At 39.1% G+C, this 27,962-nt stretch overlaps 3 protein-coding genes across 3 annotated transcripts; all 3 read left to right on the forward strand.

Annotated features, from left to right (window-relative positions):
- Positions 1 to 3,042: 3,042 nt before the first annotated feature.
- On the forward strand, positions 3,043 to 7,920 carry LOC114157178 (uncharacterized). The gene is made up of 3 exons (XM_028038034.1): positions 3,043 to 6,893; positions 6,981 to 7,072; positions 7,636 to 7,920. The coding sequence occupies exons 1-3, from the start codon at positions 6,347 to 6,349 to the stop codon at positions 7,756 to 7,758; spliced, it is 762 nt and encodes a 253-aa protein (XP_027893835.1). The 5' UTR covers positions 3,043 to 6,346; the 3' UTR covers positions 7,759 to 7,920.
- A 1,388-nt stretch (positions 7,921 to 9,308) lies between these two features.
- Positions 9,309 to 10,988, forward strand: LOC114157161 (V-set and immunoglobulin domain-containing protein 1-like). The gene is made up of 5 exons (XM_028037998.1): positions 9,309 to 9,467; positions 9,571 to 10,275; positions 10,364 to 10,480; positions 10,552 to 10,595; positions 10,693 to 10,988. The coding sequence occupies exons 1-5, from the start codon at positions 9,413 to 9,415 to the stop codon at positions 10,810 to 10,812; spliced, it is 1,041 nt and encodes a 346-aa protein (XP_027893799.1). The 5' UTR covers positions 9,309 to 9,412; the 3' UTR covers positions 10,813 to 10,988.
- Positions 10,989 to 15,518: 4,530 nt separating this feature from the next.
- On the forward strand, positions 15,519 to 17,407 carry LOC114157160 (V-set and immunoglobulin domain-containing protein 1-like). The gene is made up of 5 exons (XM_028037997.1): positions 15,519 to 15,602; positions 15,694 to 16,398; positions 16,487 to 16,603; positions 16,675 to 16,718; positions 16,817 to 17,407. The coding sequence occupies exons 1-5, from the start codon at positions 15,548 to 15,550 to the stop codon at positions 16,946 to 16,948; spliced, it is 1,053 nt and encodes a 350-aa protein (XP_027893798.1). The 5' UTR covers positions 15,519 to 15,547; the 3' UTR covers positions 16,949 to 17,407.
- Positions 17,408 to 27,962: the final 10,555 nt, after the last annotated feature.

Consider the following 27,962-nt stretch of genomic DNA (forward strand, 5'->3'; position numbering starts at 1 on the left):
ATGGGATAAGGATGTAAGAAAATTGATGGACGGAGGGATAATCACTTCCGCTGACTACCTAAATGAACTGGATGACCAGTTTATCTCATCATGTTCCCAGATGACAATGCCAGGATTCATCAGACTCAAATTGCGACAGAGTGGTTCAGGGAGTATGGGACATCATTTTCACACCTGGACTGGCCTCCAGAGAGTCCAAACCTTCACTCCACAGGGAATCTTTGGGATGGGAAGGAGAAGGCTTTGCAACATTGATAGGACTCTCTCATCCTCAGTGCAAGAACCTGGGTGAAAAATGAATAAGACTGAATGAAAACAAATCAGGTAACATTGCAGAGGCTTACCCAATATATGCTACAATGAATGTGTGCTGTGATCAAAGTCGAGAGGAGTATTAGTGTGTTACCTTTAGTTTGGTGGTAAGGTTTTTTTTGGCCAGCCAGAGTATATTAGGACTACAGTACTGTATGTTTGCTACATACTACTTTCTATTTATAGTTACTACAGCTTCTAAACACAAAATAATCTCAAAATTCAATTAAATTACCCAAACCAAGAACACTGAAACGCATATTTTCTTTTCACACACAACACAAAGCAAAAATACTGACAAATGTCATTTCTTTAAGTTCTCTGAACATTTTACGTGCATAAGAGCTGACATGTCTTCCCCACGTTAAAACCAAGTTATTCTCATGTGTGCGTATCATGGCGCTTGCTGTCCTTCATTGCGAAAAAAGAAAAAGATGACGCCACTGAAGGGGCTGAACCCAACCCACTGCACCCCCTCTGTCACGTGATCAGACAGATCATTTGGACAGTCAGACGCATTTTTTAACCAAACCTTACAGCTTAGCCAATCACAAGCAGCCTTTGTCTCATGGAAAGAGTTCTGTGCGTTTTCTGAATGTGAACAGCAAATAACAGAAGAGGTTCAGTGTTGATGCAGCTTTCCAGTTTTTCTTCTTCTTTATGAAACGTGTGAGTATCAAACATCTCTCTGAGTCTGTATGTTTGCATCGGTTGTTTTAAAGGACAGATAGTGAGATTTTAAAACTATGTGGAGGAAATCCCAGCCGCCACATTGCGCCCAAATTTGCTTTTTGTACTCCTTTAAAATGTTTTTGCTCCTTTTATACATCGAGAGCTATTTTGCTTCTTTTATTTAGTCTGATCACATCAATACAGACGTTCATATTGTGTTCTCTAAGAAAAAAACACACACCAATCCATTTACATAATTAAAAGTAGAAAATGAATTTGGTTGTGACCTGACAAGGACGTGATAGATGTTTAATCATTAAGCTAATCCTTTTGTCTCAAAACAAACAATGAAAGAAATTATGCCTGAGTACAATTTTATTTATCAATTTTTATTTATTTTGAACAGTTTTCTCTCAGTTTTCTCATTGCTAAAAGTAAAAAAAATCAGTCACATGCTTTTGTTATAGAAACAAAGTGTCCAAATATTCTATTTAGAAATGCTTCGTGTCTGTTTTTTGTAACAAATGGAAAATAGTTATTCAGTTTTTTTTAGGTGACTATTTGCTTGATTAACTGCTGATGTTGAAGTGGCTCTAGGAAGATTTATGATTTAGTGTTATGACAGACACTGTTTACCTTCCAATAAATCCCACTTTTTCCCATCAGTCCATGAAAAATATTCTATTATGCCGTATTCACATCAAAGCTCTGGGGATCATCATGTTCTTTGTGACTGTTTTTCTGTTTCAGAATATCCTCCCCCGCTAAACTCAAGTCTCTTTATTGTTGAATCGTGAACATTGACTGCAGCTGAGGTAAGTAAGGCCTGCGGTGCTTTAAATGTCGATATGGGTTCTCTGGGACCTCCTGGATGAGTTAGCATGAAGGACTACAACCTCCACAATGGCAAAGCTATGGAAGGATTACGTAAGGAGGTAATGAAACTGAAATGTTTTAGAGCTCCTGGGATAATGAAGGACATGAGAGCAAGATTTGGTTAATCAGGAGAATGACGTGCAGCTAAGGACAAACCTGCACAGGTACACCAAAGGAAGGCGACCGATCAACAGAAATAAACTTGGATGGAATAAAACAGGACACCAACAGATCGTGCTAATAAAACGCTGAAGACTAGTACACAAATGAAATAGTAGACATACGTCCGCCAATCTGCTAATGCGCTAATGGCAGAGCTAATTCTTTACTAGTGTCTGATTGCTTTTGCTCACTTTGAAAACATTGAACACCCTAGACAGGTCACCGATCCGTAGAAGATATTTCACTTTTATTTTTAAAAAAAATCTGTTTTTAACATTTATTTTAAAACTGCCACCGTGTCGTAGCAGTATCTCATGAGACCGGTAATCTGTAAAAAAAAAAAAAAAAAATCAAGCTCCTTCTCCTGCTCCCTGAGCTGCTATTGCCGTCTGAAGAAAGGCATCGCTCCAACTAAAAACAACCAATCAGAGCCAGGAGGAGAGTCTTATCGCTGCCAATCAATCTCATGTATTTGCTGCTTAATGTGCTAATCGAGGAGGAACAACTGACTGTTAGAGCAAAAACCAAATTATCCGCCATCAGCAGTGGCCATGCTAACTAGCCTTAGCATTAACAACAGTCTCTGCTAGCTGGAGCGCTGCAGAAAGTAACGAGGCGAGGTAAGCAGGGGGATGAGCAGTGCCAGATTGATGGTGATTGCCAGCGCTATGACCCGCCTCCTGGGTCTGATTGGTTGGTTCTACATAGAGAGAAGGCAGAGGAGGTTGATTCCTTTTTTTTTCTTCACATTAACTGTCTCATAGCAAACCATCATGACATGGTGACAGTTTTAACTTGTCACCATGTTAAAACTGCTGACACGTATGTAGCTTTTATATTTTTCTCTAAAAGCTACACACTGCAGTTTAACACAGATATTAAATGAAGATAATAAAATTTGGAGATTAGTTTCTCGTTGTGCATATTTAGAGGTCTGAATATGACATGTTGCTAAAAATCTATTACAAATAATTAAAAAAAACTTAACATAAAAATTCTGTCTCTACGGCATGAGGTGACTGTAGTGATACAGTCCAAATTTGTTGGGATCCAAATTTTTCAATGAAACAAAATTGTGACATCCTTCCAGAAGAGTCTTCTATCACAACAATCCAAAAAAACAGACACTCCACCTGTGGTACAGTACAGCAAATGGCATTTTTTCTGCACCTAGGAAACATCTGTAGAACTACAAGCTGGTTTCTGAAAGCAAACCACAACCACTAGTGCTAATCCTAAATGCTCAAACAAACCAAGTGGACCCTATCTTCTTGAAGACATTTCACATTATTCAGAAGGCTTCTTTAGTGCTAAACTTGTGTTATCAAATAAGTAGCTAATTAGTTGCAGTCAGAACAACCGCACCAATACGACCACTGATGTCAGTGATGGGGGCATTAAAGACGCGCATGTCATTGGTCCTCCCGTCTACTTGGTTCAATCTTGGGTCATTGTCACTCAGGATTCATTTGTCCAGGTTGACTCTACACCAACCCGCCTTCAGCAGAATCCCCATGCATGTAGATTGATACCGAACACAGATGTAGACGCTGCAGTCACCTTGAAAAAAAATCCCCTGCGGTCTATAAATATGTCTGTGAGCACCGGTTGGATCTTTTGGTGCACAATTGTGTCATCCGTCTACTGTCCCCTCGTGTGGTGACGGTGGTTTGACCTACTCAGCAAAAGTTTCCACCAGTGGAAACGCTTGTTCTTGCCAAGACGGAGGAGGCTGCATGGCCTTGAGCTTCCAGCTCCACCATATCTGTGTGATCTGGACTTGCTGTGAACAACTGGAACAACAAAAGTTGAGCGACTGTAGGACATTTTGAACTTGAGGAAGATGTAAAGGACATGTATGACTTTAGATCAGCTTCGGTTGATAAAGTCTCTTTCTGTCTCTCCAGATTTAAAAGAAAAAAAAAATTTAAGAGGAGAATCCCATGTTACTATTGGAAAGGTTCCACAAACCAAAGGCTTTCTTTAAAGAATCTATAATCATTGTAGAATATTCCAGCTCAGATTTTACCATTCAAAGAATTGTAGATGATAAAAGGCCTCAAAGGGCCTTTTAATCCATTTAGTGGTCAATCAGATGTTAGAAATTAGATATTGTGGTTTTATTGTTATGTGATCTTTTGCCACAGAATCCTGCTGGTCCTCTACAGCCATTAGATAAAAAGGTAATCCCATTTGAGAACGTGAAAAATCTGGATACCAGAGGAACTGTGTGACGGGTCAAACTTAAAAACATATTATCCAATTGCTACTATGTCAAGTAGAAAAGATACCAGCAGTGATTAATTGTGTCTGCCAATCAATCTACCAAGGATTGGAAGATAATTTCCAAACATCTTGACTCAATGGGTCTAGAGTAAGAGTGGTTATTCATTGGAAGGACTCTGAACACCTCTGAGAAACAGAGAACCTGGTAAAATGTGACAAAGTGCTGTCCTCTAGGAGGTAGGGATTACTTGAAGTCACTGATGGCAGATTTTTAAGTACCAACTTCTCAAATGACTGGTTCTTTCTTCTTTTGGTGTAAATTTGCAACCAAGGTAGACGAAACACCATCTCTAACTACACAACACGCCAAACACCGAGGCAGGTAGGTTACAGCAGCAGATGTCCATACTTGGGGACCACTATTGTTAGCTAAACACCAAAAACTGTTTATCAAGATTTGAATATCAAGTAGAGAACAATGTCCTGTTCCAATAAGTCTTGATTCTACATTTGGAATGTGCTACAATCTAGTGTCGTTTTTCAGCCATGACAAACCCACGATGCACAGAGCCACCAGAAACCTCGGGTAAGTCGTCTCCACTCTTGGTGCTCCTGGGGACTTTTAAAAAAAAAAATACTTTCACTTCATTTGCCGAGGTAATGGACTCTAGCTATTTTTATTTTCAAGTTCTGGCATTTCAGTAGAGACTTAATAAAATAAAAATGTCCAACATTAGATCAAAGGTGCGGTTATACAGGTGGACTGGTAGTGAAGGACCCTGGAGGAGATGGAGAAGGAAAACGTCACGGGTGTGCTAACAGATGACCATTGGATCGTCCACCATGAACCACTGCGTGCCCATGTCAACATTGATACTTTTTTTTTTGCTGGAGCGAGAGTCTTCAAAACCAAGCTAATTCTCTCAGGAAACAAATATGCTCCAAGAAATCTTGTGTCATTTTGTGCTGCCAAACAACGGAGAAGCAGCTCTTTACAGGCGTCTTCACAAATACACGGTACAAAGCTTGAGATACTTGACACTGAGTTCGTACGCTTCATACGCTGAAAGCTAAACCTGAGTCTGTCGGTGCTGCAGAGTTTCTGCGTTACATCCTGACATCAATGCCAAGCTGCTCAAACGCTCCGCATGTTCGCTCACGCGAACATCCTAAAGGAGTCGTCTCACTTCACTCAAATGGAAGATTTACTCAACTCAGAGCTTAATCCCAAAACACTGACCAAGTTGTATCCAAGATGAGACACCAGCTATCTGGCAGAGTCACTTTTAGATCTTTTCCTTGTGCTGTTACAAGACGTTTGATTTTCCTTTGAATAAAAAATTATGTTTTGCTTGTTTGCCAGTACAAGAATGTTTCCACTCAAAATTACTCAAGTAAAAAATGGTTTTACATAACATAGACTTTTTTAATTCCAGGTTCAGTATGCGCAGTAAGTCTTCAATAAAAGTTAAACCAGTCCAGTCCTCAACTAGTACCTTTTTTTTTTTTTTTTGGCCCTCTGTGTATTGGAGTTTGACCACCTGATTTACAATATAAGACATTTCACTATAGTGACCAATGATTAAGTAGCGTTATCCCAGATATGTCTTGGATAACTTCTACCAACCTGGAATGTAATAGTTCCCTTTGTAAATCGAGATGACCGAGTCTCAACCATTAACACTGAAAGCAGACACTGGTCATGTGAGGCTTGAGTCCACTCTGATTGGCTTGTCACAACCAGTCTTGTCTCTAGGAAGTAGAGCACAGTAAGAGATTCTATCAGTGAAGCAAAACCATTTAAAGAAAATGATTCCTCTTGTGTTTATTGGCTATGTGACATGTCTGATCCTGGGTAAGTTGTGACTTTAAAAGTTTTTTTTTATTTTCTCTTCAATGTTCCAGCCTTAGCAGAAAGTTACGTGTCTGTGTTTCTTCTCCATTTTCAGTTCATTTGGAAGCTCAGACTCCATCACCGTCTTTGCATTTTGAATCAGTCAGCGTCGGCTCAGATGTGACTTTAAAGTGTTTCTATAAAGAAACTGATGGAGTGATTTTCTACTGGTATAAACAAACTCCAGGGCAGAAACCACAGCTGATGTCAGAGTTTTATAAATATAAGAGAAATGGCTCACTTACGGGTGAATTTTGCAATGATCCACGATTTGAGCTGGAAACTGGCAAAGACAAAAACCACTTGAGGATCTGCAATGTGCAAATGTCAGACTCTGCTACTTACTACTGTGCAGGAGTTCATACATATCTGTATACATTTCTAGAGGGCATTACAGTCCATGTAAAAGAACCAAATCTGAACATTTGGACCTTGGTCGATCAGTCCAGATCTGAGATCATCCAGCCAGGAGGTTCTGTGACTCTGAAGTGTACGGTACAAAGCGGGACCTGTGATGGGCAACACAGAGTTTTCTGGTTCAGAAACTCTGAAGAACACCTTCCAGAGATCATTTACACCAATGGAGCCAGTGATGACCAGTGTAAGAAGAAGCCAACCACACAGGCACACAGCTGTGTGTACAGCCTGTCCATAGAGAGTCTGAACGCGTCCAATGCCGGGACCTACCACTGTGCCGTTGCCTCATGTGGACACATTCTGTTTGGAAAGGGGATGCAGCTGGACTATGAGAGTAACAATCTTTTTTCAAAGACGGTCTTACATTTCAAGAAGTGGTGAGAATGTCCTCTGATTGTAACGTCTCACTGTCTCTCTTCAGAAAAGTCTGACTCCCTTGTCCTGCTGTACGTCTTGAGTGGAGCTTTAGCATTCAGCATCATCATGGTGGTAATTCTGGCTACAAATGCAGATGTGAGCATGATTCTTATTTGTCTTATTTCTCAGTGACATATTTTTCAGTGTGCAGAATATGAGAAGGCTGCAGAAAGAGCACAAAAAATAAATTCAACACCAGGTAATTCAAAGAAAAGCTTGAGTACAGCCAGTAGTGTCTCAACAAGGACTGGTGTAGTAGACTGTTTCAGATAAGATATGGCTTTGCTGAATAACTTGTGAAGACTCCAACAACACTTGTGGTGTTTATGCCGCACCTTTATTTATCAGAAGACATTGCAACTCAGATGTAAAAACCAAGAGCACTTTTCTTAAAAACTTATCATTTGTATCTTGTTCAAATTAAGAAGTTGGTCTGGTAAAGGATAGATTTGCTGATGAATTACACAACATAACAAAAAGATCAGATTGGTAGATTTAGGCCTGCATTTGTCGGTCCAACATAAGGCAGGTTTAATAGAGAATATAAAAATAATGCCATATTTATGCAGTCACATATGTAACAATACCACAAGACAATACAGAGTTGTAGTTGGCATTAAAGCTACTTTGTTCACGACTTAACTATGTTGTTTATCCAGGATTACGAGGATGCAGAAAATCTCCATTATGCTGCTTTAAGCAGTAGAAAACTCAGCAGATCGAGAGGGAAGAGGGACGCCACCAGTGAAGTTGTGTACTCCAGTGTTGGGCCTCAGAACTGAAGTTGCTTCTTTGTGTTGTTAGGCTAATGCAGTGGTTCCCAAAGTGTGGGGTGCGCCCCCTAGGGGGGCGCCGTGCCATTGCAGGGGGAGCACAGGAAGCGATATGGATAAATGAAAAAAAAAAAAAACAGTTACATAAAAGTGTTTCACTGTTAAAATGGCTTGTAGTTGGGTTTTTTTGCAACCTGAAGTGTGAAATAAATTTCAGTGGAGTTTGAAAACAAAATATGTGTATAGGTTTACGTCTGGTTGAACAATGTGTGTGCCCACTTGATTTTTTATTTTGAATTTTTAGGGGGGATTTTATTGTAATCCATAGGGGGGCCCAGAAAATCTTTGGGAACCACTGCGCTAACGTCTCCGGTAGAAAGTCTTTGTTAAACCTTTGACCAAAACATAAATATTTGTTTTCATTTAGCTGTAATTAAGCTAAACCTGTTAGATATGACCAAAGTAAGTCCATCTCCTCTGTCACTAGTCTTGTACAAACCTTTGAACTCGTGTCTTTGTTAACATCAAGAAATCTTAAATAAAGATCAAAAACTATCTGCGAGTTTCTTTTATTTTAGATCTTTACTGATATGATCACAACTTTCTAGACTAAACCTGTGTCACTGATTTAGTCTGCTGTACAGACTAAATCTGTATTCAGTCTATAAATGCAGACTAAATACAGACTCTGCCTCACAGAAGCAATGTCTTTTATTCTGTACACGCTACAGAGCAATGCAACCAGAACAACCCAGTGGACTGACGGTGAAGCAGATCCAGAGCCGTCTTTTTCACACCAACAGCGAAACTTGCGATGAATAAAATATCCACGCATCAGGAAGTACATAGTTTGTACTGTATATGTCTCAAATTAGACAATAGGGATTACAATAGCAAATGTCAAGTTACAAAAATAAATGTTCTCCAGTGTTGAGACGTGGAACTGATCAATTGTCAAGAGTCAGATGATGATATATACTGTAGCTGCTGACATGAGCACAAATCTGTGCCACTGATTTGTGCTTTGTCACTCTAAACACTGAAGCTTTGCTCTCAGTGCTTTAGAGGAACACTGAATTTAGAGCGCTAGAGGCATTTCCCCCATAGTTTCTTCACGGCGCCAGAACTCTTCAATCAAGCTCTGATTTACTCAGCAAGACCTTTTGTGCCAATAAAATCATTTGTGATTTTGATCATCTTGACTCCACAAGGTTCAAAGTACTAGTGAATCTTGGCTTCAGAGAGCAGAGAAAATAAAGCTGGAAATGAGCCAACATAAGACTGAAGACCAGGAAGCAGAAGTTATCTTGCATTACTAAAAGAAAGAGTTGTTTTGGGGGAAAAAGTGTTATATGAATGGAATAATGAAAAATAATAAATTACAGAAAAAAAATCAATGAAAAGATGCAGTGATGTCAGTTTAGAGTGAATTTGTATGTTTACAAAAACATACAAAATGAATTGAAATATTTTATGCTATCTATAGCTTAACGTTCTACATCTTTAAATAAACAGGCAGAAATGATCCATCAGTCTCCTCCTCATCTATCTTTTTTCACTCTGGCCTATAGGTGGTAGTGAACATGACAAAACCTGTCAGATTTGGTGTCTATCAAAAAGGAACAAAAGAGTTTTCCTCATTCAGCTCGGCTCGTTGATCAAGATGAGTCTTGGACAGCGTGCCGTCAGTCTTACATTTTTGTTGTTATTAAAACTTGGTAAGTTTTTTTTCTTCCATTATCATGTGAGACTTTCAGAGTAGTTCAATATGTTTTTAAATGTTTGATTTCAGAGATACTGATCCGTCTCTCCTTACCTCAGATCAGACTATTCTCCAGGTTTCCTCGTCTCTTCAACAAGACAGTCGGTTCTTTTCAGTAAAAACTGGAGAAAGTGTAACTCTGCAATGTTTTCGTGACCCTGATACACCTGCGAGGGCTTACTGGTACAAACTAACGTTGCGTCAAAAACCACAACTCATTTCTACTGTCTTCAAGTACGACCCAAATGGAACTTTTCATAGAGAGTTCAAAGATGATCCCCGCTTCACCCTAGACACTAAAGGAAATCTAAATAACCTGAAGATTACAAATCTGCAGCCCTCCGATTCAGCAACTTATTTCTGCATCACCGGGAATTCATACAAGATTGAGTTCGATGGAGGCACCGTCATTCACGTCGAAGGATCAGGATTAAACATCCAGGCTTTGGTCCAACAGTCAGAAACTGAGATTTTCCAGCCAGGACACTCTGTGACTCTTAACTGTACAATACAAACTGGGAGCTGTGGTGGAGAACACAGAGTTTACTGGTACAGAAGCTCTGAGGAACATTATCCAGGACTAATTTACACTCATGAAGGGAGCAATGATCAGTGTGAGAGGAAGCCCGGGGAACAAACTAATAAATGTGTGTTCAGTCTGCCACTGAAGAACCTTACTGTGTCTCATGTCGGGTCTTACTACTGTGCTGTTGCCTCATGTGGACAAATACTGTTTGGAAACGGGACGAACCTGAATGTGAAGAGTGAGTAACAACTTCTACTTTGATTTCCCCTCAAATACAGTTCTCTCTTTCAGACACTAATGTCTGTATTCTTCCTGTCTCTCTGCAGCTAAGACAGACTCTGTGTATCTCCTGACAGGAGCTTTGGTATTCACCACATTTCTAAGTGTTTCACAGGCCGTGTTGTTGTTCAATCTCTACAAGAGAAACCACTCAGGAGACCCAGGTACTTCAACTACATATTAATACCTACAAACTCAAGACGGCATCAATTAAGGATTTCTCATTCTTTTTCAGACTCTCAGTCCAGAAGGTCTTCTCCTTCAACAACCACTGCAGAAGTATTGTGTTTTTTTATAACATTTATGTCATTAGTACTTAGTTCTTATACATTGACAATTATTTTAAAATGACTTTTTTTTCCTTTCCCGTTTACAGGGTGAAAACCTTCATTACGCAGCTTTTAAAATCAGATTATCAGACCAGAAGAGCAGCAGATCAGCAAGGCAGAGAAATGAAAAGACTAACTGCATCTACACCTCTGTTGTTGAGCTCTAAAATTGATTTAAGACACCCTACCTTGTAAATTAGACTGAACCAATCTTTAATTTCTTTTATATATCCAAGTTCTTATTTCTGCTAACTTGTTTTCGAGTTTTGATGACGAACTGCCTGCTGAGTCGCCGTCACGCGCTTAGAGTTTTAAGAGTTTTCTGATTGTGAATTTTCATCCAAAAATTAAACTTACCACAAAAAAACAAAGCATGTCATGTCATGATGTCGTCTACAGGTACAATTTCACCCACACATGTTACCACAGACCCAGTTCTGTGACCTACATCGCTGTTTGCCTGATGCCAGCATCCATCTTATAAATCAAAATGCTCCCTAACGGACCTCACCAGAACACTCACTTTTAAATATAATTCTAACACTAGAATGGCTGGAGTTAGGCCATTTGGACATATACCTATTCAGGCTAGAGATAGTCCAACTGGCCTGAAGGATCTTATCTAGCAGGTGCTTTTGTTCAGTAAATAGGGCCATTACCTTATAAGTACCCTGGTAATGGCCTCAACGCATCTCACAGTTGCACCATTGTTCCTTAGACTTAGACTTAGACTTAGACTTCGACTTAGACTGACTTTGTTGTCATTTTCAATGCACAGGGTGTATACAGAACGAAATTTCGTTGCATACGGCTCAGGATAATGTTTGAGGTTCCAATGTTGTGAGTAAAATAAAATACAGTATAAAATATGAATATAAATCTAAATATAAAATATAAAGTGCAGGACTGACAGTAAAATAGAAGTTATTTAGCTCTGTACATGTGCAAGGTATAAAGTGGAGACCAGTTTTTGAGTGCAGTCCAGTTAAGAGCTCAGCAGTCTGATGGCAAGTAGGAAAAAGCTGTTTCGGAACCTGGTGGACCTGCACCGGATGATGCAGAACCTCTTTCCAGAGGGCAGCAAGGAGAACAGTCCATGGTGGGGGTGTGAGGGGTCACTGACGATGTTTCGGCCTCAGGACACGCATCCTGCATCGATGGTTGACCTGACACTTCGCCCTTTTGCCTGAGCTGGGTGTGGAAGGTTGTTGCCGAAGCAGTTTCTCCTTGTGTGCCTTCTTCTCACTCACATGAGAGTTACCGAACTCTTTTGCAAGCTCAACCAGGAAGTCCACCCGTCTCTCCTGCACCCCAATGCATGCCTGATAAAGCACATGTGCATTCAGTGCTGCCATGTCAATCATGTTTGCCAGGTTTGCTGACCAGCTGTCACATAGTGATGGAACCTTGGTCACCCCCCGCAAGATTATGACTGAAATAAATGCCATTAGTTGTTGTGAACTAAATAGGTGAAGCAGTCACCTATTTATCCTCCACAGCACAAAAGGCTGCATGCAAATTTGCATGTGCTAAGTCTCCCAGATTTCTTTTGCTTACACTTTTTGCATGATTTTTTTGAGGTGGATCAACACAATTAATACCCTCTTAGCTTTATTTCAAAGAGAAACATTACTCATTTCTTTTAGAAAAACCTTTGCATATTTTTTGAAACAGATTGTATGTTTTGCAAACTCTATGTACATTTGGCAAAATGACCTGGATAATGCAGCACAACATCATGGATCAGCTGCAAAAGGTCACATCTCTCCAAAAACACTTCATGTATGCTTCAAAACTAAACTGAAGAGCACTACCTACAGGTGATCTGATCTCCTGCAGGTATCATAGATACCCACCCCCAACATGGACTATTCACACTCCTACATTCTGGCCTGACGGTCAACGGCCACATTTACAATTGAAGAAGAATGCTAATTTGAGCCATCAGAGTCGTCAGGGTGGACTCAGGGCCTTTTGGCCCTGTTCAGCCATTCTAGGGAGAAATCGAAAACCCAGACATTCTAGTGCTAATAAGACAACATGAGGTGCTAGAAAGCAAAAATGAGGTAATTTAAGATGTAATTTAACTATGTCTTTAAGGACTCGGTTTATTGGGGGGGAAGGCAGTTGCTCAGATGGAAAAAAAATGTCACCTTTTGTGTTTTCTGTAACCACCATCTGCTTTGGTAGAGTGAGACTTTTTTACAGGCACAGCTTAAAAAATGATATTTACTTGTTTCAAATCAATACCCATATGTAATCTGACGCAGATATTTCATAATGGTCACCACTATATGAATTGGTTTCTCCAACAACCAAATTCAACAAAGCGCCTCAAAGCCACACCAGAGTCTGTAAAAATAAACATCCTGCTCAAATCCACAAAATCTACCAACAAATATGAAAAAAAACAGTTCAAAGAGACTTGATTTCGATTGTGTTTTGCTCAAAATCTAAAGTGACCATTATTATTCTCTTTCTCGTGCTTTTCAAGGTCTTGATGATCTCACTATGCCTGATTCTTAGGTCAAAGTTGTTCTTCTAAACATAGATATATTTATTAGCTACTTGATCATTTTCAACATTTTCTATGATCTCTCCAGAGAAGCTGTAAGTCACATTAAATGAGTTATTTTCACAAATCCTGATTAACCAGGGGCTATTCTGCAGCTTAATCTTAACAATATCCAAACAAGAGAGACAAAATCTTTACAGAACAATGTACTTGTTGAGTGCAACACAAATGTGTAGGCGCTCACCAAAATGAATAAAATGTGCTCAAAAAACATCTGTAATGACTTCTATTGCTAGATGTCACCCTGTATCCTACAGTGTTCATGTTATCAGTCCTCCAATAGGTTCAAACTGAGACCAACAGCGCAGTGTATGTCCATAAGAAGAACCAATCACATCCGTTTCTGTCTGACTCTCTACGGATTGGTTTCTATCACCATCATATCAGCTTTTCAAAATAAATCTTTTTGAAACCTTGTCTTCGACTTGGCAGCGTTCTGACTTCTAACTCTTGTAGATTCAATCCAGTAAAGATTCAATCAGTCCCTCTGATCTTTGACGGAAACGTTTGCTTTGTTTATGCCCCAGAAACCTTTGTTTCTGTAAACTGTGAAGGCCTTCTCAAGCCACAGATATAACCCACCTTTGGTTTAGTCTCCAGTCCAGTGCAACCAAACTACAGCTAGAGCTTTCATCGGTGTCCTCTGAAGCTAACAACCTTGGTAACCTTGTAGGAAATGGTGTACTTTTGCTGGTGGAAATTTGTAGAAAATGTCTGACAGGTTATATTCGGAGGCTAATATAGTAGTAGGACACAGTAGTACTTATGTCTGTAAACTTAAAACATTTCTTGCAACTAAATGTCGCAGGTGGAGGTGATAATGGTGAACAACTTGATCCAAAATTTATGGGTGATGCCTTGTGCAGTTGACATTTTCTCAAGCTCCAGTGAAATGTCTGACTGTAGCAAGTGCTACCATCATCAAATCTAACATGTGAAATAATAAAACTTGTCAGTCTGATCCTATCCTCTTCCTCACAGTTTATAGAAAGAAATCAAAGCACATTAGATCCCAAATAATCCAAAAGTGGAATGCCACTGGACACAATTTTTGAAAATATTATCACTTTTATACTTTTACAAAATCGTAATTTTTCACAACTTCTAAATGTCCCCTGCTTGGTTAAAATTATTCACAGGCATGATTTTTTAAATATATACAGTACAGACCAAAAGTTTGGACACACCTTCTCATTGAATTCAATTAGAAAGTGTGTCCAAACTTTTGGTCTGTACTGTATTTTTACCGCTCCAGGGGGTCTTTTGTGGGCTCTAGTGTCACTTATACAAAAGTAGGCTGATGGGGAAGGAGAGGAAGACATGCGGCAAATATCGACGGGTCCGGGAGTTGAACCAGCGATGGCCACATTGAGGACTCAAGGCCTCCAAACGTGGGTCGCGCTAACCCCTACGCCACCATGACACTACCCACAGGTGTGATTTTTGACAATTCTTTTGCACAAACTGCCTTCTGGTCGTCAAGGTTCTGCAGGCACTTTGCATGCACTCTGACCTTCAGCTCTGTACAAAGATTGTCTATTTGATATTTTACAGATTCTCAGTACATTTCGTTATCCAGCCCTCTTCTCTAAGATAACCCAATCCTTCATTGCTAATAGCTGCCAATTTCATTTTTGGCGTTGTGTTTTAGGGTTGATGTGCAGAACCAGTCTTCCTCCAGTGTGCAGTGCCATTAAAAGAGTTCAGGTTTGGTGTCATCAGACCAAACTATACTCCATGTTCACATGACAAGATTTTAAAAGTGTTGGTTGATTTTCATAACCTAAGATGACGATGACAAAGCTATAGGTTTGGTCCTATAGGATGTGGCAACACACATCAAATGAACAGATTTCACTGCAAACATTCAGATTCACACAAAACCAAAGTCTTGATCTAATCTTACCTTAAAAGCATCATGCTCCATATTTTGTGCGTACTCTGCCTTTATAAGCAGCCACAGGTCTGACATGATGGCCGCTTATAAAGTGGTTTGATGTTCTGATTTCTTTGTCTTTAAACATCAAAATAAGTCTTTTTCAAAGTTGTACGTGATATTTCTGCAGACAGAATTTAAACTAGAACAAAACACTACAGCAGGGGTTTCCTTCGCCAAATGCAGCTAATTTTCCATGTCCTCTTTAAAGCTACAGCAGAAATGACGAGTCTGTCCCCTCCTCGTCTACCTTTTTTTTTCCATTCAGGCCATTAGGTGGTGATCATGACAAAAGCTCTCACTCCTACTTTGTCAGTCGAATTTAGTGTTGTCGATTTAAAGGGAACAAAGGCGTGGAGCTTTTCTCATTCAGCTCGACTCTTTGATCAAGATGAGTCCTGGACAGCTTGTCGTCGGTCTGACATTTTTATTCTCGTTAAGGTTTGGTAAGTTTGTTTGTTCATTTGGCATCGTAATGTGATGCAGAATATTTAAATTTGTTGCTGCATGTTTGATTTCCGTCTCTCCTTATCTCAGACCAGACTATTCTCCAGGTTTCCTCGTCTCTTCAACAAGACAGTCGGTTCGTTTCAGTAAAAGCTGGAGAAAGTGTAACTCTGCAATGTTTTCGTGACCCAACTACAACTTCAAAGTCTTTCTGGTACAAACTGTCATTTGGACAGAAGCCAAAACTAATTTTTACTGTCTTCAAGTACGACCCAAATGGAACTTTTTATAATGAGTTCAAAGATAATCCCCGCTTCACCATAAACACTACAGCAAATCTAAATAACCTGAAGATTACAAATCTGCAGCCCTCCGATTCAGCAACTTATTTCTGCATCACCGGGAATTCATACAAGACTGAGTTCGATGGAGGCACCGTCATTCACGTCGAAGAATCAAGATTAAACATCCAGGCTTTGGTCCAACAGTCAGAAACTGAGATTTTCCAGCCAGGACACTCTGTGACTCTTAACTGTACAATACAAACTGGGAGCTGTGGTGGAGAACACAGAGTTTACTGGTTCAGAAGCTCTGAGGAACATTATCCAGGACTAATTTACACTCATGAAGGGAGCAATGATCAGTGTGAGAGGAAGCCCGGGGAACAAACTAATAAATGTGTGTTCAGTCTGCCACTGAAGAACCTTACTGTGTCTCATGTCGGGTCTTACTACTGTGCTGTTGCCTCATGTGGACAAATACTGTTTGGAAACGGGACGAACCTGAATGTGAAGAGTGAGTAACAACTTCTACTTTGATTTCCCCTCAAATACAGTTCTCTCTTTCAGACACTAATGTCTGTATTCTTCCTGTCTCTCTGCAGCTAAGACAGACTCTGTGTATCTCCTGACAGGAGCTTTGGTATTCACCACATTTCTAAGTGTTTCACAGGCCGTGTTGTTGTTCAATCTCTACAAGAGAAACCACTCAGGAGACCCAGGTACTTCAACTACATATTAATACCTACAAACTCAAGACGGCATCAATAAAGGATTTCTCATTCTTTTTCAGACTCTCAGTCCAGAAGGTCTTCTCCTTCAACAACCACTGCAGAAGTATTGTGTTTTACGCTTCATAAAATTGAAGTCAGTAGTAACGTTTTCTTCTCAATTTACAGTGATTTTCCTATTTTTTTTCCCTGTCTGATATACAGGGCGACCTAAATGGGGAAAACCTTCATTATGCAGCTTTGAGGACGAGAAGATTAATAGACCAGAAGAGCAGCAGATCATCAAGGCAGAGACACGAAGACCCTGACTGTGTGTACTCCTCTGTACAGACGTAGATATCGATAATTGTTCCATCAGTTAGTGCTAACAAAATGTGATTGCTTTGTAAATCGGACCATCTTTTTATTTTATTTTATACTGATTGTATTTGGCTCTTCACTCATTTTGATGGCTGAATGTCTGAGCTAGACCATCATTATTGACTTTGCTGACATTTTTAAAGATAATTAACTTTACTATAGCAAGCACATTTCAAGTTGTCTACCTCTGACTTCTCATGAAGGAATTAAATTTACCACAAAAAAATAAAATAAAATAAATATGTATATATATGGTATGTCGTGATGTCATCTCCTGGATTTGCAAAGCACAATCTCACCCTCACACGTCGCCACAGACCCAGTTCTGTGACCTGAATTGCTGAATGTTTGAGGTGAGCATCGATCTTAGAAACCACAATGCTCCATAATGCTCCTCACCAAAAAACAAACTTTTAAAAATAACTCTGATATCGGAACATGAGGTGCTAGTAAGCAAAAGGTGTGATTTATTTATTTATTTATTTTTTTAAAGCAAATAACTCAACCACAGTTTCCAGCATAATTATGCTGCTACTCCAACCCTTATCTCTTGGTCTACCTACAGTACACAAGTAGCTTTGATAACTTATTTTTATACTGATTTATTTTAAAACTGAGACTCGGGTTAAAACAAAATGATGTCTTTCCAGCATTCACATTCAGTAGAGTCCACCTGCTTGCGTTCTGCTCCGTCTAGACCAGCAAAGTCGTTTTTATTCAGGGGCTTCATTTATTTCTGTTTCGTTGTTGTTGACTTCTTATGTCAAAAGGTCAACTGATTCCCTGGGGAAAGAAACTTCAGTGCTCTGTGAGCGCCTCCTGCTGGTCAAAAACTGATCAGTAGAACTGAATCGCAAAGGAAGTCCTGCTGTAAAGCCTCCATTTTAGTTCCAAGCACCCAGTGTAGAGAGGCGAGTGAAGCGTCTATTGTGGTGAAAAGAGAGAGTCGCACACGACACCAACGACTGTCAGACTTTTTCGCGCAAAGAGTCGAGTGGTCTGCAGTGGGAGGAGAGAAACGTGCAGGAGTGTTTGACAGGAAGAGACAGCGCAGTGTGGTCTGAGCACATCTGAGGTGAGCGTCGCACAACCTCATGCATCGACTCTCTTCAGACCATTGTGAAAACATCAGGGTTCTGATCAAATCAAAGCTGCTGCTGAGTGTCAGCGTACTTAGTTTGATTTTTAAAAATGTGTCACACACAAAAGGGCGACCTAAATGGTCTCACATCGTAATAAGATTAAAAGAACAAGAAGACAACGTTTATGCATTGAACCACAGACCACACCCATCAGACAGGACCGTCACTGTCGCCGTGGGAACGTGTTTGAGCCGAGGGTAGGGGTGGTCTCGTGTGTGGATTTTGGTGAGGGAGCCGAGTGCAGCAGCAGAACAACAACGCGACACCACATGTAGTAAAATGAACGCTGACAATAATATCCACGTTCTTTGTGTTCTTAGGTTTTCCTCATCTTGGAGGCTAACGCTACAAACAGCACTGACAGAAACACACCTCAAACTGCAAAACGCTTCAGATTTATAGTTTTCTTCACATCACGACTTCCTTAGCAATACGGTCTAATTTGGTTCAGTGTATTTTGCTTCTATGGTGGCGGATCACATCGAAACACTTTTCATTGGATAAAAACTGACACAGTTCAAATGAATTAGATTTAAATAATTCATAATGTCAATACCAACCATCTGGTTTCTTACTATTAAAATGTGACTCAGAAGAAAAGTGTCAGACATTTAAGTAGATAATCTATCTATCAAAGTTTATGAGTGTGAACATATGAGAGCAGACCTTTTCAAATTAAGAGCAGGTTTCCTTCTTCTCTCAAATCTTGTGTTTCTGTCACTCTAACATGGTAAAAAGGGAAGTAAGAAGAACCACAGACTAGCAGGCTAGACTAGACTAACATCACATGGATATTGGACTTCTGGTCTCAAAAATCCAATATCCGTGCCGATATATTAGAAGTCATTTGGCCGATAACCGATACCAATACCAATATTTTTTACCTATATCTACTTACTGACACTATATGTCTTTCTCTGCTGTGGAATTAAAATGCTGCATAATCTTTGTCAAGTTAGCCTGCTACCAGAAGCAAATGCTAAAATGGAGTCGGAAAATGATCTAACTCTTCCAACTTGCATTATGTTTAATGTCTAATTTATTCATGACATTTTCTCTCTCTAAGACAACGACAACAATGCAGGCGTCATTGTCACTTGTTTGTCTTATAAAAACGTCTTTTATATCGGTGAGTTATTGTGACGGAATTACATTTTACAGCGAACATTGGCCGATACAGAAACAGTGGCGACAATATTGTGCATCCCTACCACAGAGTGTTGACACGTCAGAGAAAAAAAGACACATAAGAAAAAAATTCTCTTTATTTTATCTGCTGGACTTCTGAAGGCAAACTGTTTCATGATTGGTGGAATTAGATGAGTTGGTGAAGAACTGAAGTTGCACAAAGCGAGCCGGAAACAACGGGGAGCAACGGAACCAGGTTGTTTAACGAGGAGAAGCCACGTGTGACGCTGATGATCCGTCTGCTCATAGTGAGTCATAAACGGGCCGAGATAAACGCTGCTTCTCAGGAAGAGGCTGCAATGTGAGAGAGGACAGCTGCAACCTTCAGCACGAAAGGCCTCAGACTGAGCAGACATGTTGGACTAACTTCCCGTTTTTATAATGAGAGTAACATCAAAATGTGTGTTTCTGCAAAGGGGTTGAAGTGAAATAAAACAACAGCGAGGTGTGTGATGTTGAATGTGTTCGTTTCTGACAGTCCCTCCCCAGTTTCCACTGCGGTGACGTTTAGCCACAGAGAGACTAGCCTTCAGCGCTGCACCAAAACCACAATTGGCAAAAGCTTCTCTACTCTCACATCAAGAGATTCGATCTTCTCTTTTAAAGTGTGTTTAGTGGGCCTCGGGGAAGGCCTTGTAAAACTCCTTCTCCTTTGCTGCTGAAACTCACCAAACAATAGCAGTAAGTCAAAAAGTGCAAAGTGTTGCCTACTGTCCTTTCATAAAAACGCTTCAGTAGTGATGTTGGGGCGAGTTCCTCTTGATGAAATGTGTGTTTAGGTCAAGAAAGATGGTAGTGGGGAAATGATGCTAAGTGAACTAAACTAAAACAATATGGGTCAGGGTTAGCACAACATAGTTTGTTTTAAAAAGATTTAAAAATCATGTGTGGCACATTTTGTCATGTTACAAACCATAAACCTCCATTTATTTTATAGAGAGTTTCTTTAATAGACAAACACAAAGTAGTACACAATCAAGATTGAGCAAAGCTGGTTTTTTCCATTTTTGCTAGAAGAGACACAGAAAACAATACAGAAATGACTCAAGATGATAATACAGCCTTAGCTGCTGTTATTAATATTGAGAGAGTCTATCTGGGGGCAGCATACACCACATTTGGATCCATCTCTCTCTCTGCAGAAGGCCTTCTCTTCCTGTTTGCTTTGGGTCTGAAATTCAGCGCTGCGTAGTTCACAAGATCGGAGTCCAGATTCTGCAAAGCAAAAAAAAAAAAAAGACTTGCAGTAACTCAGCTAGTTTTAGGATTGAGTGATTTTAAAAAAATATATCATTTGATGTGATTACCTCAGTGTGTTGTTGATTCTGTTTGTTGGTTTGACCTGAAAAACAGAGACGCTGAAGCCGGTAAACTGCTCGAACATTTTTCAATGTGTCATTTCATATTATTTCATATTATTAAGTTGGTTGAAAAGGAAATACAGAGAAAAATACAACCACAAAATACCTGCGTGACAAGGTTTGGTTTTCAAAACCAGTCCTAGGATGATTATGACCAGGAAAATACCTACACCTCCCAGAATGACAGTGGGCAGGTTGACTCCATCCAGTCCATCTACAACTGAGACAAAGACATATATTATGTACTCAGCACAATATAATAAAGACGTTTCCAGGTCGACTTGTTCCTCTTGTCTGATCCAGACTCCCATCTTCTCTCTGTCTACTTTTATTTCACACCTGTAAACCAACCAATATTTTCTACACACCTGAACGACGATATAACTATTAATACCTGCTGTAGTGACACATTTTTAGAAATGATAGAGATAAATTGTCATAAATAGGTCATAAGTTTTTAATAGCATTCTGTTAGGAAAAATGTTTGTCCTAATGGAATGCTTTAGGACAAATTTCCCATTGAAATAGAATCAATGGAATCCTTTTTCCATTGATTCTGGCTCAGATCCAGATGTGAAGCCAGTGATTCCAATAGAAACAAATTGGCTCTAGTGACCTATTAGAGGTAGACGTTGTTTACTTGTATCACGTTACCTAGACTACGAGTAGGCCATGGAAAATTATTATTTGTTAATTATTTTAAATTGGACCTTTAGATTAATGTATTTGAAGTTAAAATATATTATAAAAAGATGATATTTACAATATTATAAATCAGTATTCTGATTTTGTTGAGAAAGCAGGAGCATTCTCCATCAAAAACTGCACATTCACAAAATGACGGAATAAAACCATGAAAAACATAAACTTACAAACAATATCGGAGAGACTCTGTTCATCATGGCAGCATTCTGGCCTTTAACTTGCAAATAGGTTCCACTGAAGATTCTGGACGTTTTCTCTGATTTCAATCCACACATATAATGTCATAACACAAGCCCTCTTACCTTCAACTTGTAAATATGTTTCACTGAAGATCTTCAGACAGCTTGGTGACTTGGTTCCACAGATATAAACTCCAGAATCTGAGAAATTCACTTGTTTGATGTTCAGAAAGATGTTTGTGCCGTTTGACGTCATGTTGAATTTCTCCCGTTGAAATCCATCATGTAAATGAGCTTTAGATCCGGGATTAACCATCGATGAGATGCGGCTGACGCCGGGTCCAGGGATCAGTTTGTACCAGAATATGTGTTGGAAAACGTTGGTTAAGTTGGAGCAGAGCAGAGTGACTTCTTCACCAGGCTGAACCAGAACTGAGTCAAACTCAAAGTCTGACTTGGTGATCCAACCTGAAACATTCACAAAGACCAACTACGACTCTGAATGATAGAAGTCAATTTGTTGTGCGTTCGGAAAAGAAATGGTAAAAGTGTTGAGGAAACCATAGATAGCTGTACTTACTGAAGCTGAAGAGGAAAACCAGCATCACGTTGATGTTCATCGTTGTGCTCAACATGGTTCAGTTGGAGCAATAAACTGTAAGTCAGTTCTAGTGAGCCTGCAGTATAGAGGTGGAGTTTTCTTTGTGTTATCAGTTTCCTCAAACTGACGACGAAAATCATTTTGTTAGAACAAAACTATCATTGGTTGTAAAGACCTGAAAGTAACGTCATCATGAATAACACACGCAACGCTCTTTCAAGTTGGAGAATCTGCAAGAGCTTAAAAAGCTTAAGAGCTTTGATATGAACTTTGTGTTTGCATGAAGCGTGTTACTCACCTGTGTGTGTTACATATTTATCACCTGCATGTGTTCTGCAGAAGAGTGTGGCTAGAGAAGTAGGAAAATAGTTACTTAAGTAATAGTTGTTACTTCAAACTACAAAATACAGTGCCATAAAAATGACTTTGTGATGTATGTTTTCATCTTAATCAATTGGAGGTGAGTGCTTAAATATGAAACCCACACCTACCCACTGGTTGCCCGAGTTCCCAGACTCACCTCCTCAGTCTGACTACAAGTTCCCCCCGGATTCTACGACTGGCAGTTGCACCGCTCCTTTGTCCCCACCGAGCCCGAGCCTACCTGTCCGCCCTCCGACGCAATCCTCTGTTTTCCTCCTGGACACCAGCCGTCAGGCAGCGGACCACCTGGACCACTTAAGAGACTAAAACTCCGAACCTTCCAGTAAACTCTCCTAGATCTCGTACCATCGAACCACAAGTAAGCTCCGTTTACTCTGTGACTTTCCCGTTTCCGACAACCCTGAACTCACCATTCTGCTCTGCCTCTTTAGAGAGCCGGTCACTCCGTGAACCCGTTTCCTCCCTGGACCAGACCAGAGCTTCCACAACCTTCCCTTGCCATTTTACAATAAACCAGTTACCGTATACACCTCTCCTGAATTGTGTTCTGCATGTGGGTCTGAAAATAGTAAATCCATCATGACACAGTCGCTGTTACTTTCCCAGAACTTATCATGATCGTAGTTTTCTACTTTAACATCAGATGTTAAAGCCCTTTTTTTTTTAACAAGAAGCAAATGACATGACCGTCTGTGGTGACCTCCATAAGCGTCTTGGTACAAAACAATCCACAACTTCACACCAATGGTTCAAGCAATCCTTTCTTCTCAAACAGTGGTGACATTATAAGATCTACTGACCAGAACCTAGAAAAGGAATCCAGAATGAACCACCAGCTAGAGCCGAACTCTTGACTGCATTTTTGTTTTTACTGTGCAGGGTTTTAAAAAATTGCTTACTGTTTCTCATCTAGACTCTTGGTAAAGGATTTCCTTCCTCTCCCCCCTGAACAATCATACACCCAATATTTGTTTTGACTCAGTTATAATTTCTTTAATAAAACGACCCTTGTTTGTTCCAGAAAAGTCCAGCTCAGTCCGAACAGCGAACAGTGTGACGTATAAAAACATTCATCATACTGTTTCTTTGACGAATAAAAGAGGAAAGGTCAAAGTTTATTTGTTGTGAAAACAATTTATTTACTTTAAAAAAAAAAAATCCTGTAGAAAAGCCATTGAGTAGATATTGATAGGCTAACATAAAATAATAATAAAGTATTATTTTGACTCTGAGCTGATGTTAACATTACTGTGTACGTCTGTTTTGTGTAGACCAGATGTCCTCTTTTCCCTGGACATGTCCACGTTTCACGTTCTATCTGCGGGACGTTGAATGACGGATGAAAACGTCAGGATTTTCAGGGAACCAGAAGGTTGAACACGACAGACTTGATTTCATTTTTTTTTAAAACGTAAATGTAGCTTTATGAACCAATAGGACAATAAATATCCCGGTACCGTCCCGGTGGTGCCATGTGGGCGGCAGGTTTTTCTGTGCATGTAGCTGGTGTGTGTTTCTGTGTGATAAAAGTCCCAAAGGTTCAGACAGGCTGCAAGAACACACACAAAAAAACTTTGCAAAATGAGAGTTAATTTATTATATTGACTGAGGATGAATGAAGAAGAAAGTTAAAGACTGTAAAACAGCCTAGCAGTCTTGAGACTTTTAATTTCAATTATAATGTATATAATTTCAGAGTTTTGTGTAATTGTTGTTCAAATTGATTTAAAACATGTTATTATTGTTAAACGCTAATTTCCTAAGCTACATTAGAGTAATTATTAGAGATCCTGACACTGATATCCAATATTAATACTGCTGTTGTTCTGTTGTTGCAGTGTTTACCAATATTTACTGATATTATATTTCATATGACATTGTATTAAAGCATCTACAAGGCCTGCTTTGTTTCTCCATTTCAGTTTAACATCACATTATTTCTGCATCACTGTCACATGAAAACAGAGCACAGAACCAAACCTTCACTCTCCCTCCTGAAAAACAGCAACAAAATGGAAATAAACATTCGTTTTTAATATTTGTCCTCTTTTATTTATCAGACTGATACAGATACGTTAAAAAAAATGACCAACATCGGTTCATGCTAATGTTGATGCAGACATATTTTGTTTATTTCAATGTTTTTTAGTCATTTTTGTACTTGCGAAAGCCTGAAGTTTGTTTATTCAGTTATAGTTTCTAACCACTAATAGAAAACACACTTTATGTTAAGGTCAAAGGTCTTCTGTAAACAGAGGATGATTGACGCGCTTCAGGTCTGAACCAAGTGTCCGAGTTTCTGGGGAAATCAAAATAATATTTGTCGTCCTATCTGGTGGCAGCGTACAGCACACTGGTCTCCGTCTCTCTCTCTTCAGAAAGCCTCATGTTGCTGGTTGCTTTGAATTTCAGCCCTGCGTAGTTCAAAGAGTCCAGGTTCGGTGACAAGAAAGGATTTAAGTCCCGTAGGTACGATTTAGGTTAATCTCAGAAAATTTATCTAATCGTTGTGTCAGTACCTCATTTTGTTGTTCATGCTGTCTGTTGGTCGGAGCTGAAAAACAGAAACTCTTCTGTTTACATCAGTTGTTTATTTTAATTTGATTGCAAAAAAAACAAAAAGACAAAAATAGAGACTACAACAAAAACACCTTTATGAAAAGTCCTGATTTTCCAAACCAGGCCTATGATGACAGCAGCAAGGAGAATCACTGAACTTCCTAGAGTCACAGTGAGCAGGTTGTTGACTCCATCCAGTCCGTCTACAACAGAGACAAAGACATTTATTCTGCTTTTAATGAATCAACAAGTAGGTTCTTGGCTCAACTTCTTTATATGATTTATTGTATCTCCATCTACTTCCATTTCACAAATATGAACTAATCATGTTGTACACCTTCACCTAAACAATAGAAGAGAAAATAAAAAAGAATAGAAATATCCTTTATTGTCCCTCAGTAGGGAAATTCAGTTTAACAGCATCAAATCAAGGGTAATAATAATAATAACTATAATGATAACCCTAATTATTATGTTATTATTACTATGTAATAATAATAATAATAATAGTTATTATTATTATCATTATTACAATGATAACCCTAATTATTATGTTATTATTACTGTATAATAATAATAATATCACATTATATCATTATTATAATAATATGATATTGTTATTATTATTAAACTAACATTATTATTATTAGTAGTAGTGTTGTTATTATCATTAACATTATTATTAATGTGAAACAAGAGACTGTAAGGGAAATAAATTCACATCAAAGAAAAGTGCAGCTACACCGGATAGTAAAAAAATCCACATGTATACGGCACATAACAGCAAACATGTAGAAAAATAATTTTCGGGATCGTTTATCATAAAACCTCAGATCTTGTATCTAATTTATTTCTATATTCCTTTTGAAAACGTTTTATTCCTTATCATTCACATTATTTCAACCTGCCTTGCTTTGATTCTGGGTCTGATCCACATTTGGGTCGGGTGACTCCTGTAAAACAAAGCAGATTAGGTCATTAGCTGGTGATAAAGCCACATTAGCTCCAGTCCACCTCCATTAGGTGGATTTTATTTGGCCGGTCATGCAGGAGATTTTAGAAAACTGTTAAAAATCATCTGTTGACAAAATGAGACCATCGTAGGTTCAAATCTGCACAAATACAAACCTCAAAAACATGGACAAGTATATAGATAAAACCATGACATTAGCCCTGACTACCAGTCATAACACAAGCCCTCTTACCTTCAACTTGTAAATATGTTTCACTGAAGATCTTCAGACAGCTTGGTGACTTGGTTCCACAGATATAAACTCCAGAATCTGAGAAATTCACTTGTTTGATGTTCAGAAAGATGTTTGTGCCGTTTGACGTCATGTTGAATTTCTCCCGTTGAAATCCATCATGTAAATGAGCTTTAGATCCGGGATTAACCATCGATGAGATGCGGCTGACGCCGGGTCCAGGGATCAGTTTGTACCAGAATATGTGTTGGAAAACGTTGGTTAAGTTGGAGCAGAGCAGAGTGACTTCTTCACCAGGCTGAACCAGAACTGAGTCAAACTCAAAGTCTGACTTGGTGATCCAACCTGAAACATTCACAAAGACCAACTACGACTCTGAATGATAGAAGTCAATTTGTTGTGCGTTCGGAAAAGAAATGGTAAAAGTGTTGAGGAAACCATAGATAGCTGTACTTACTGAAGCTGAAGAGGAAAACCAGCATCACGTTGATGTTCATCGTTGTGCTCAACATGGTTCAGTTAGAGCAATAAACTGTAAGTCAGTTCTAGTGAGCCTGCAGTATAGAGGTGGAGTTTTTTTTTGCGTTATCCGTTTCCTCAAACTGACGACGAGAATCATTTTGTTAGAACAGGAGAAACAGCAGCGATTGGTTGCGAAGAGCTGGAAGTAATCCTGTCACGTCAAATAACACACGATACGAATTAGTCAGAAAAATGTTGAGCTTTCACAAAGCACTGAATAAGGTAACAAGTCCTGCAGATAAAGGAAAGATTCATCTGCAGTAGTTTTGATGCACTTTGTTTTCTTTCATGTCTGAGAATCTGCTACCTTTAACACAGTAAAAGCTTTGATATGAACCAATGTGTGTGTTGATACGTGTGTGTGGGTGTGTGTGTGTGTGTGTGTGTGTTTGCCCCACAGGCTGGTGATATATGTGTAACAGTTGAATCTGTTCTTCAGGAGAGGCTGGTAGAAAAGCCAAACAATTTCTACTTTTGGCTGCACAGTTTTATAAGTTATTTCAGTAAATATAAGAAAATAAATTACTCTAAATTCTCTGTTGTATCTCATTTTTCTGGTAAACTTTGAAGCAGTTTGTGGTTTATGTGGTGGAGGTCCATCACTTGCCAATTTAATATTCAGCCTCATAAAACAGACGTACACTTCATGCAGGTTTTGTGGAATATTTGACCATTTATCATAACGTCATTTAAACAGGAAAGTAAAAAAAAAAAAACGGGAATACCAGTTTATCTTCCGTTCCATCAACACACAGCAAACATCAGGGTCAAAGTTCAGATTGTCTCCTGACTCATTCACGGTGAAAAAAATCCCACTCAACTTTATGCTTTGACACGTTGTTGTCCAGAACAAATGCAGTTTGGGTAAATTTTATTATATTTTTATTTATATTTTTCTCAATAGAAACTCAAAACTTCCCAGTTCTCTCAAGCTGTAAGTGTAACTCTTGCACATTTTTAAAACATAGTTCTTTTGATCTTATTTATGTCTATTTGTTGGTTGTATACTTGGTCTTGATTGCTTATGTGTAGTTTTAAATCTCTAAGCAGTCACTTTCTACCAGCTTGAATTGTTGGTTTTCATTATTTCTCGTGCTTGTTTTAATTTTGAAATGTCTTTTTAGGCATGTTGATTTTACTGCCG

Source organism: Xiphophorus couchianus, chromosome 14 (assembly GCF_001444195.1).
Source record: "Xiphophorus couchianus chromosome 14, X_couchianus-1.0, whole genome shotgun sequence".
NCBI lineage: Eukaryota > Metazoa > Chordata > Actinopteri > Cyprinodontiformes > Poeciliidae > Xiphophorus > Xiphophorus couchianus.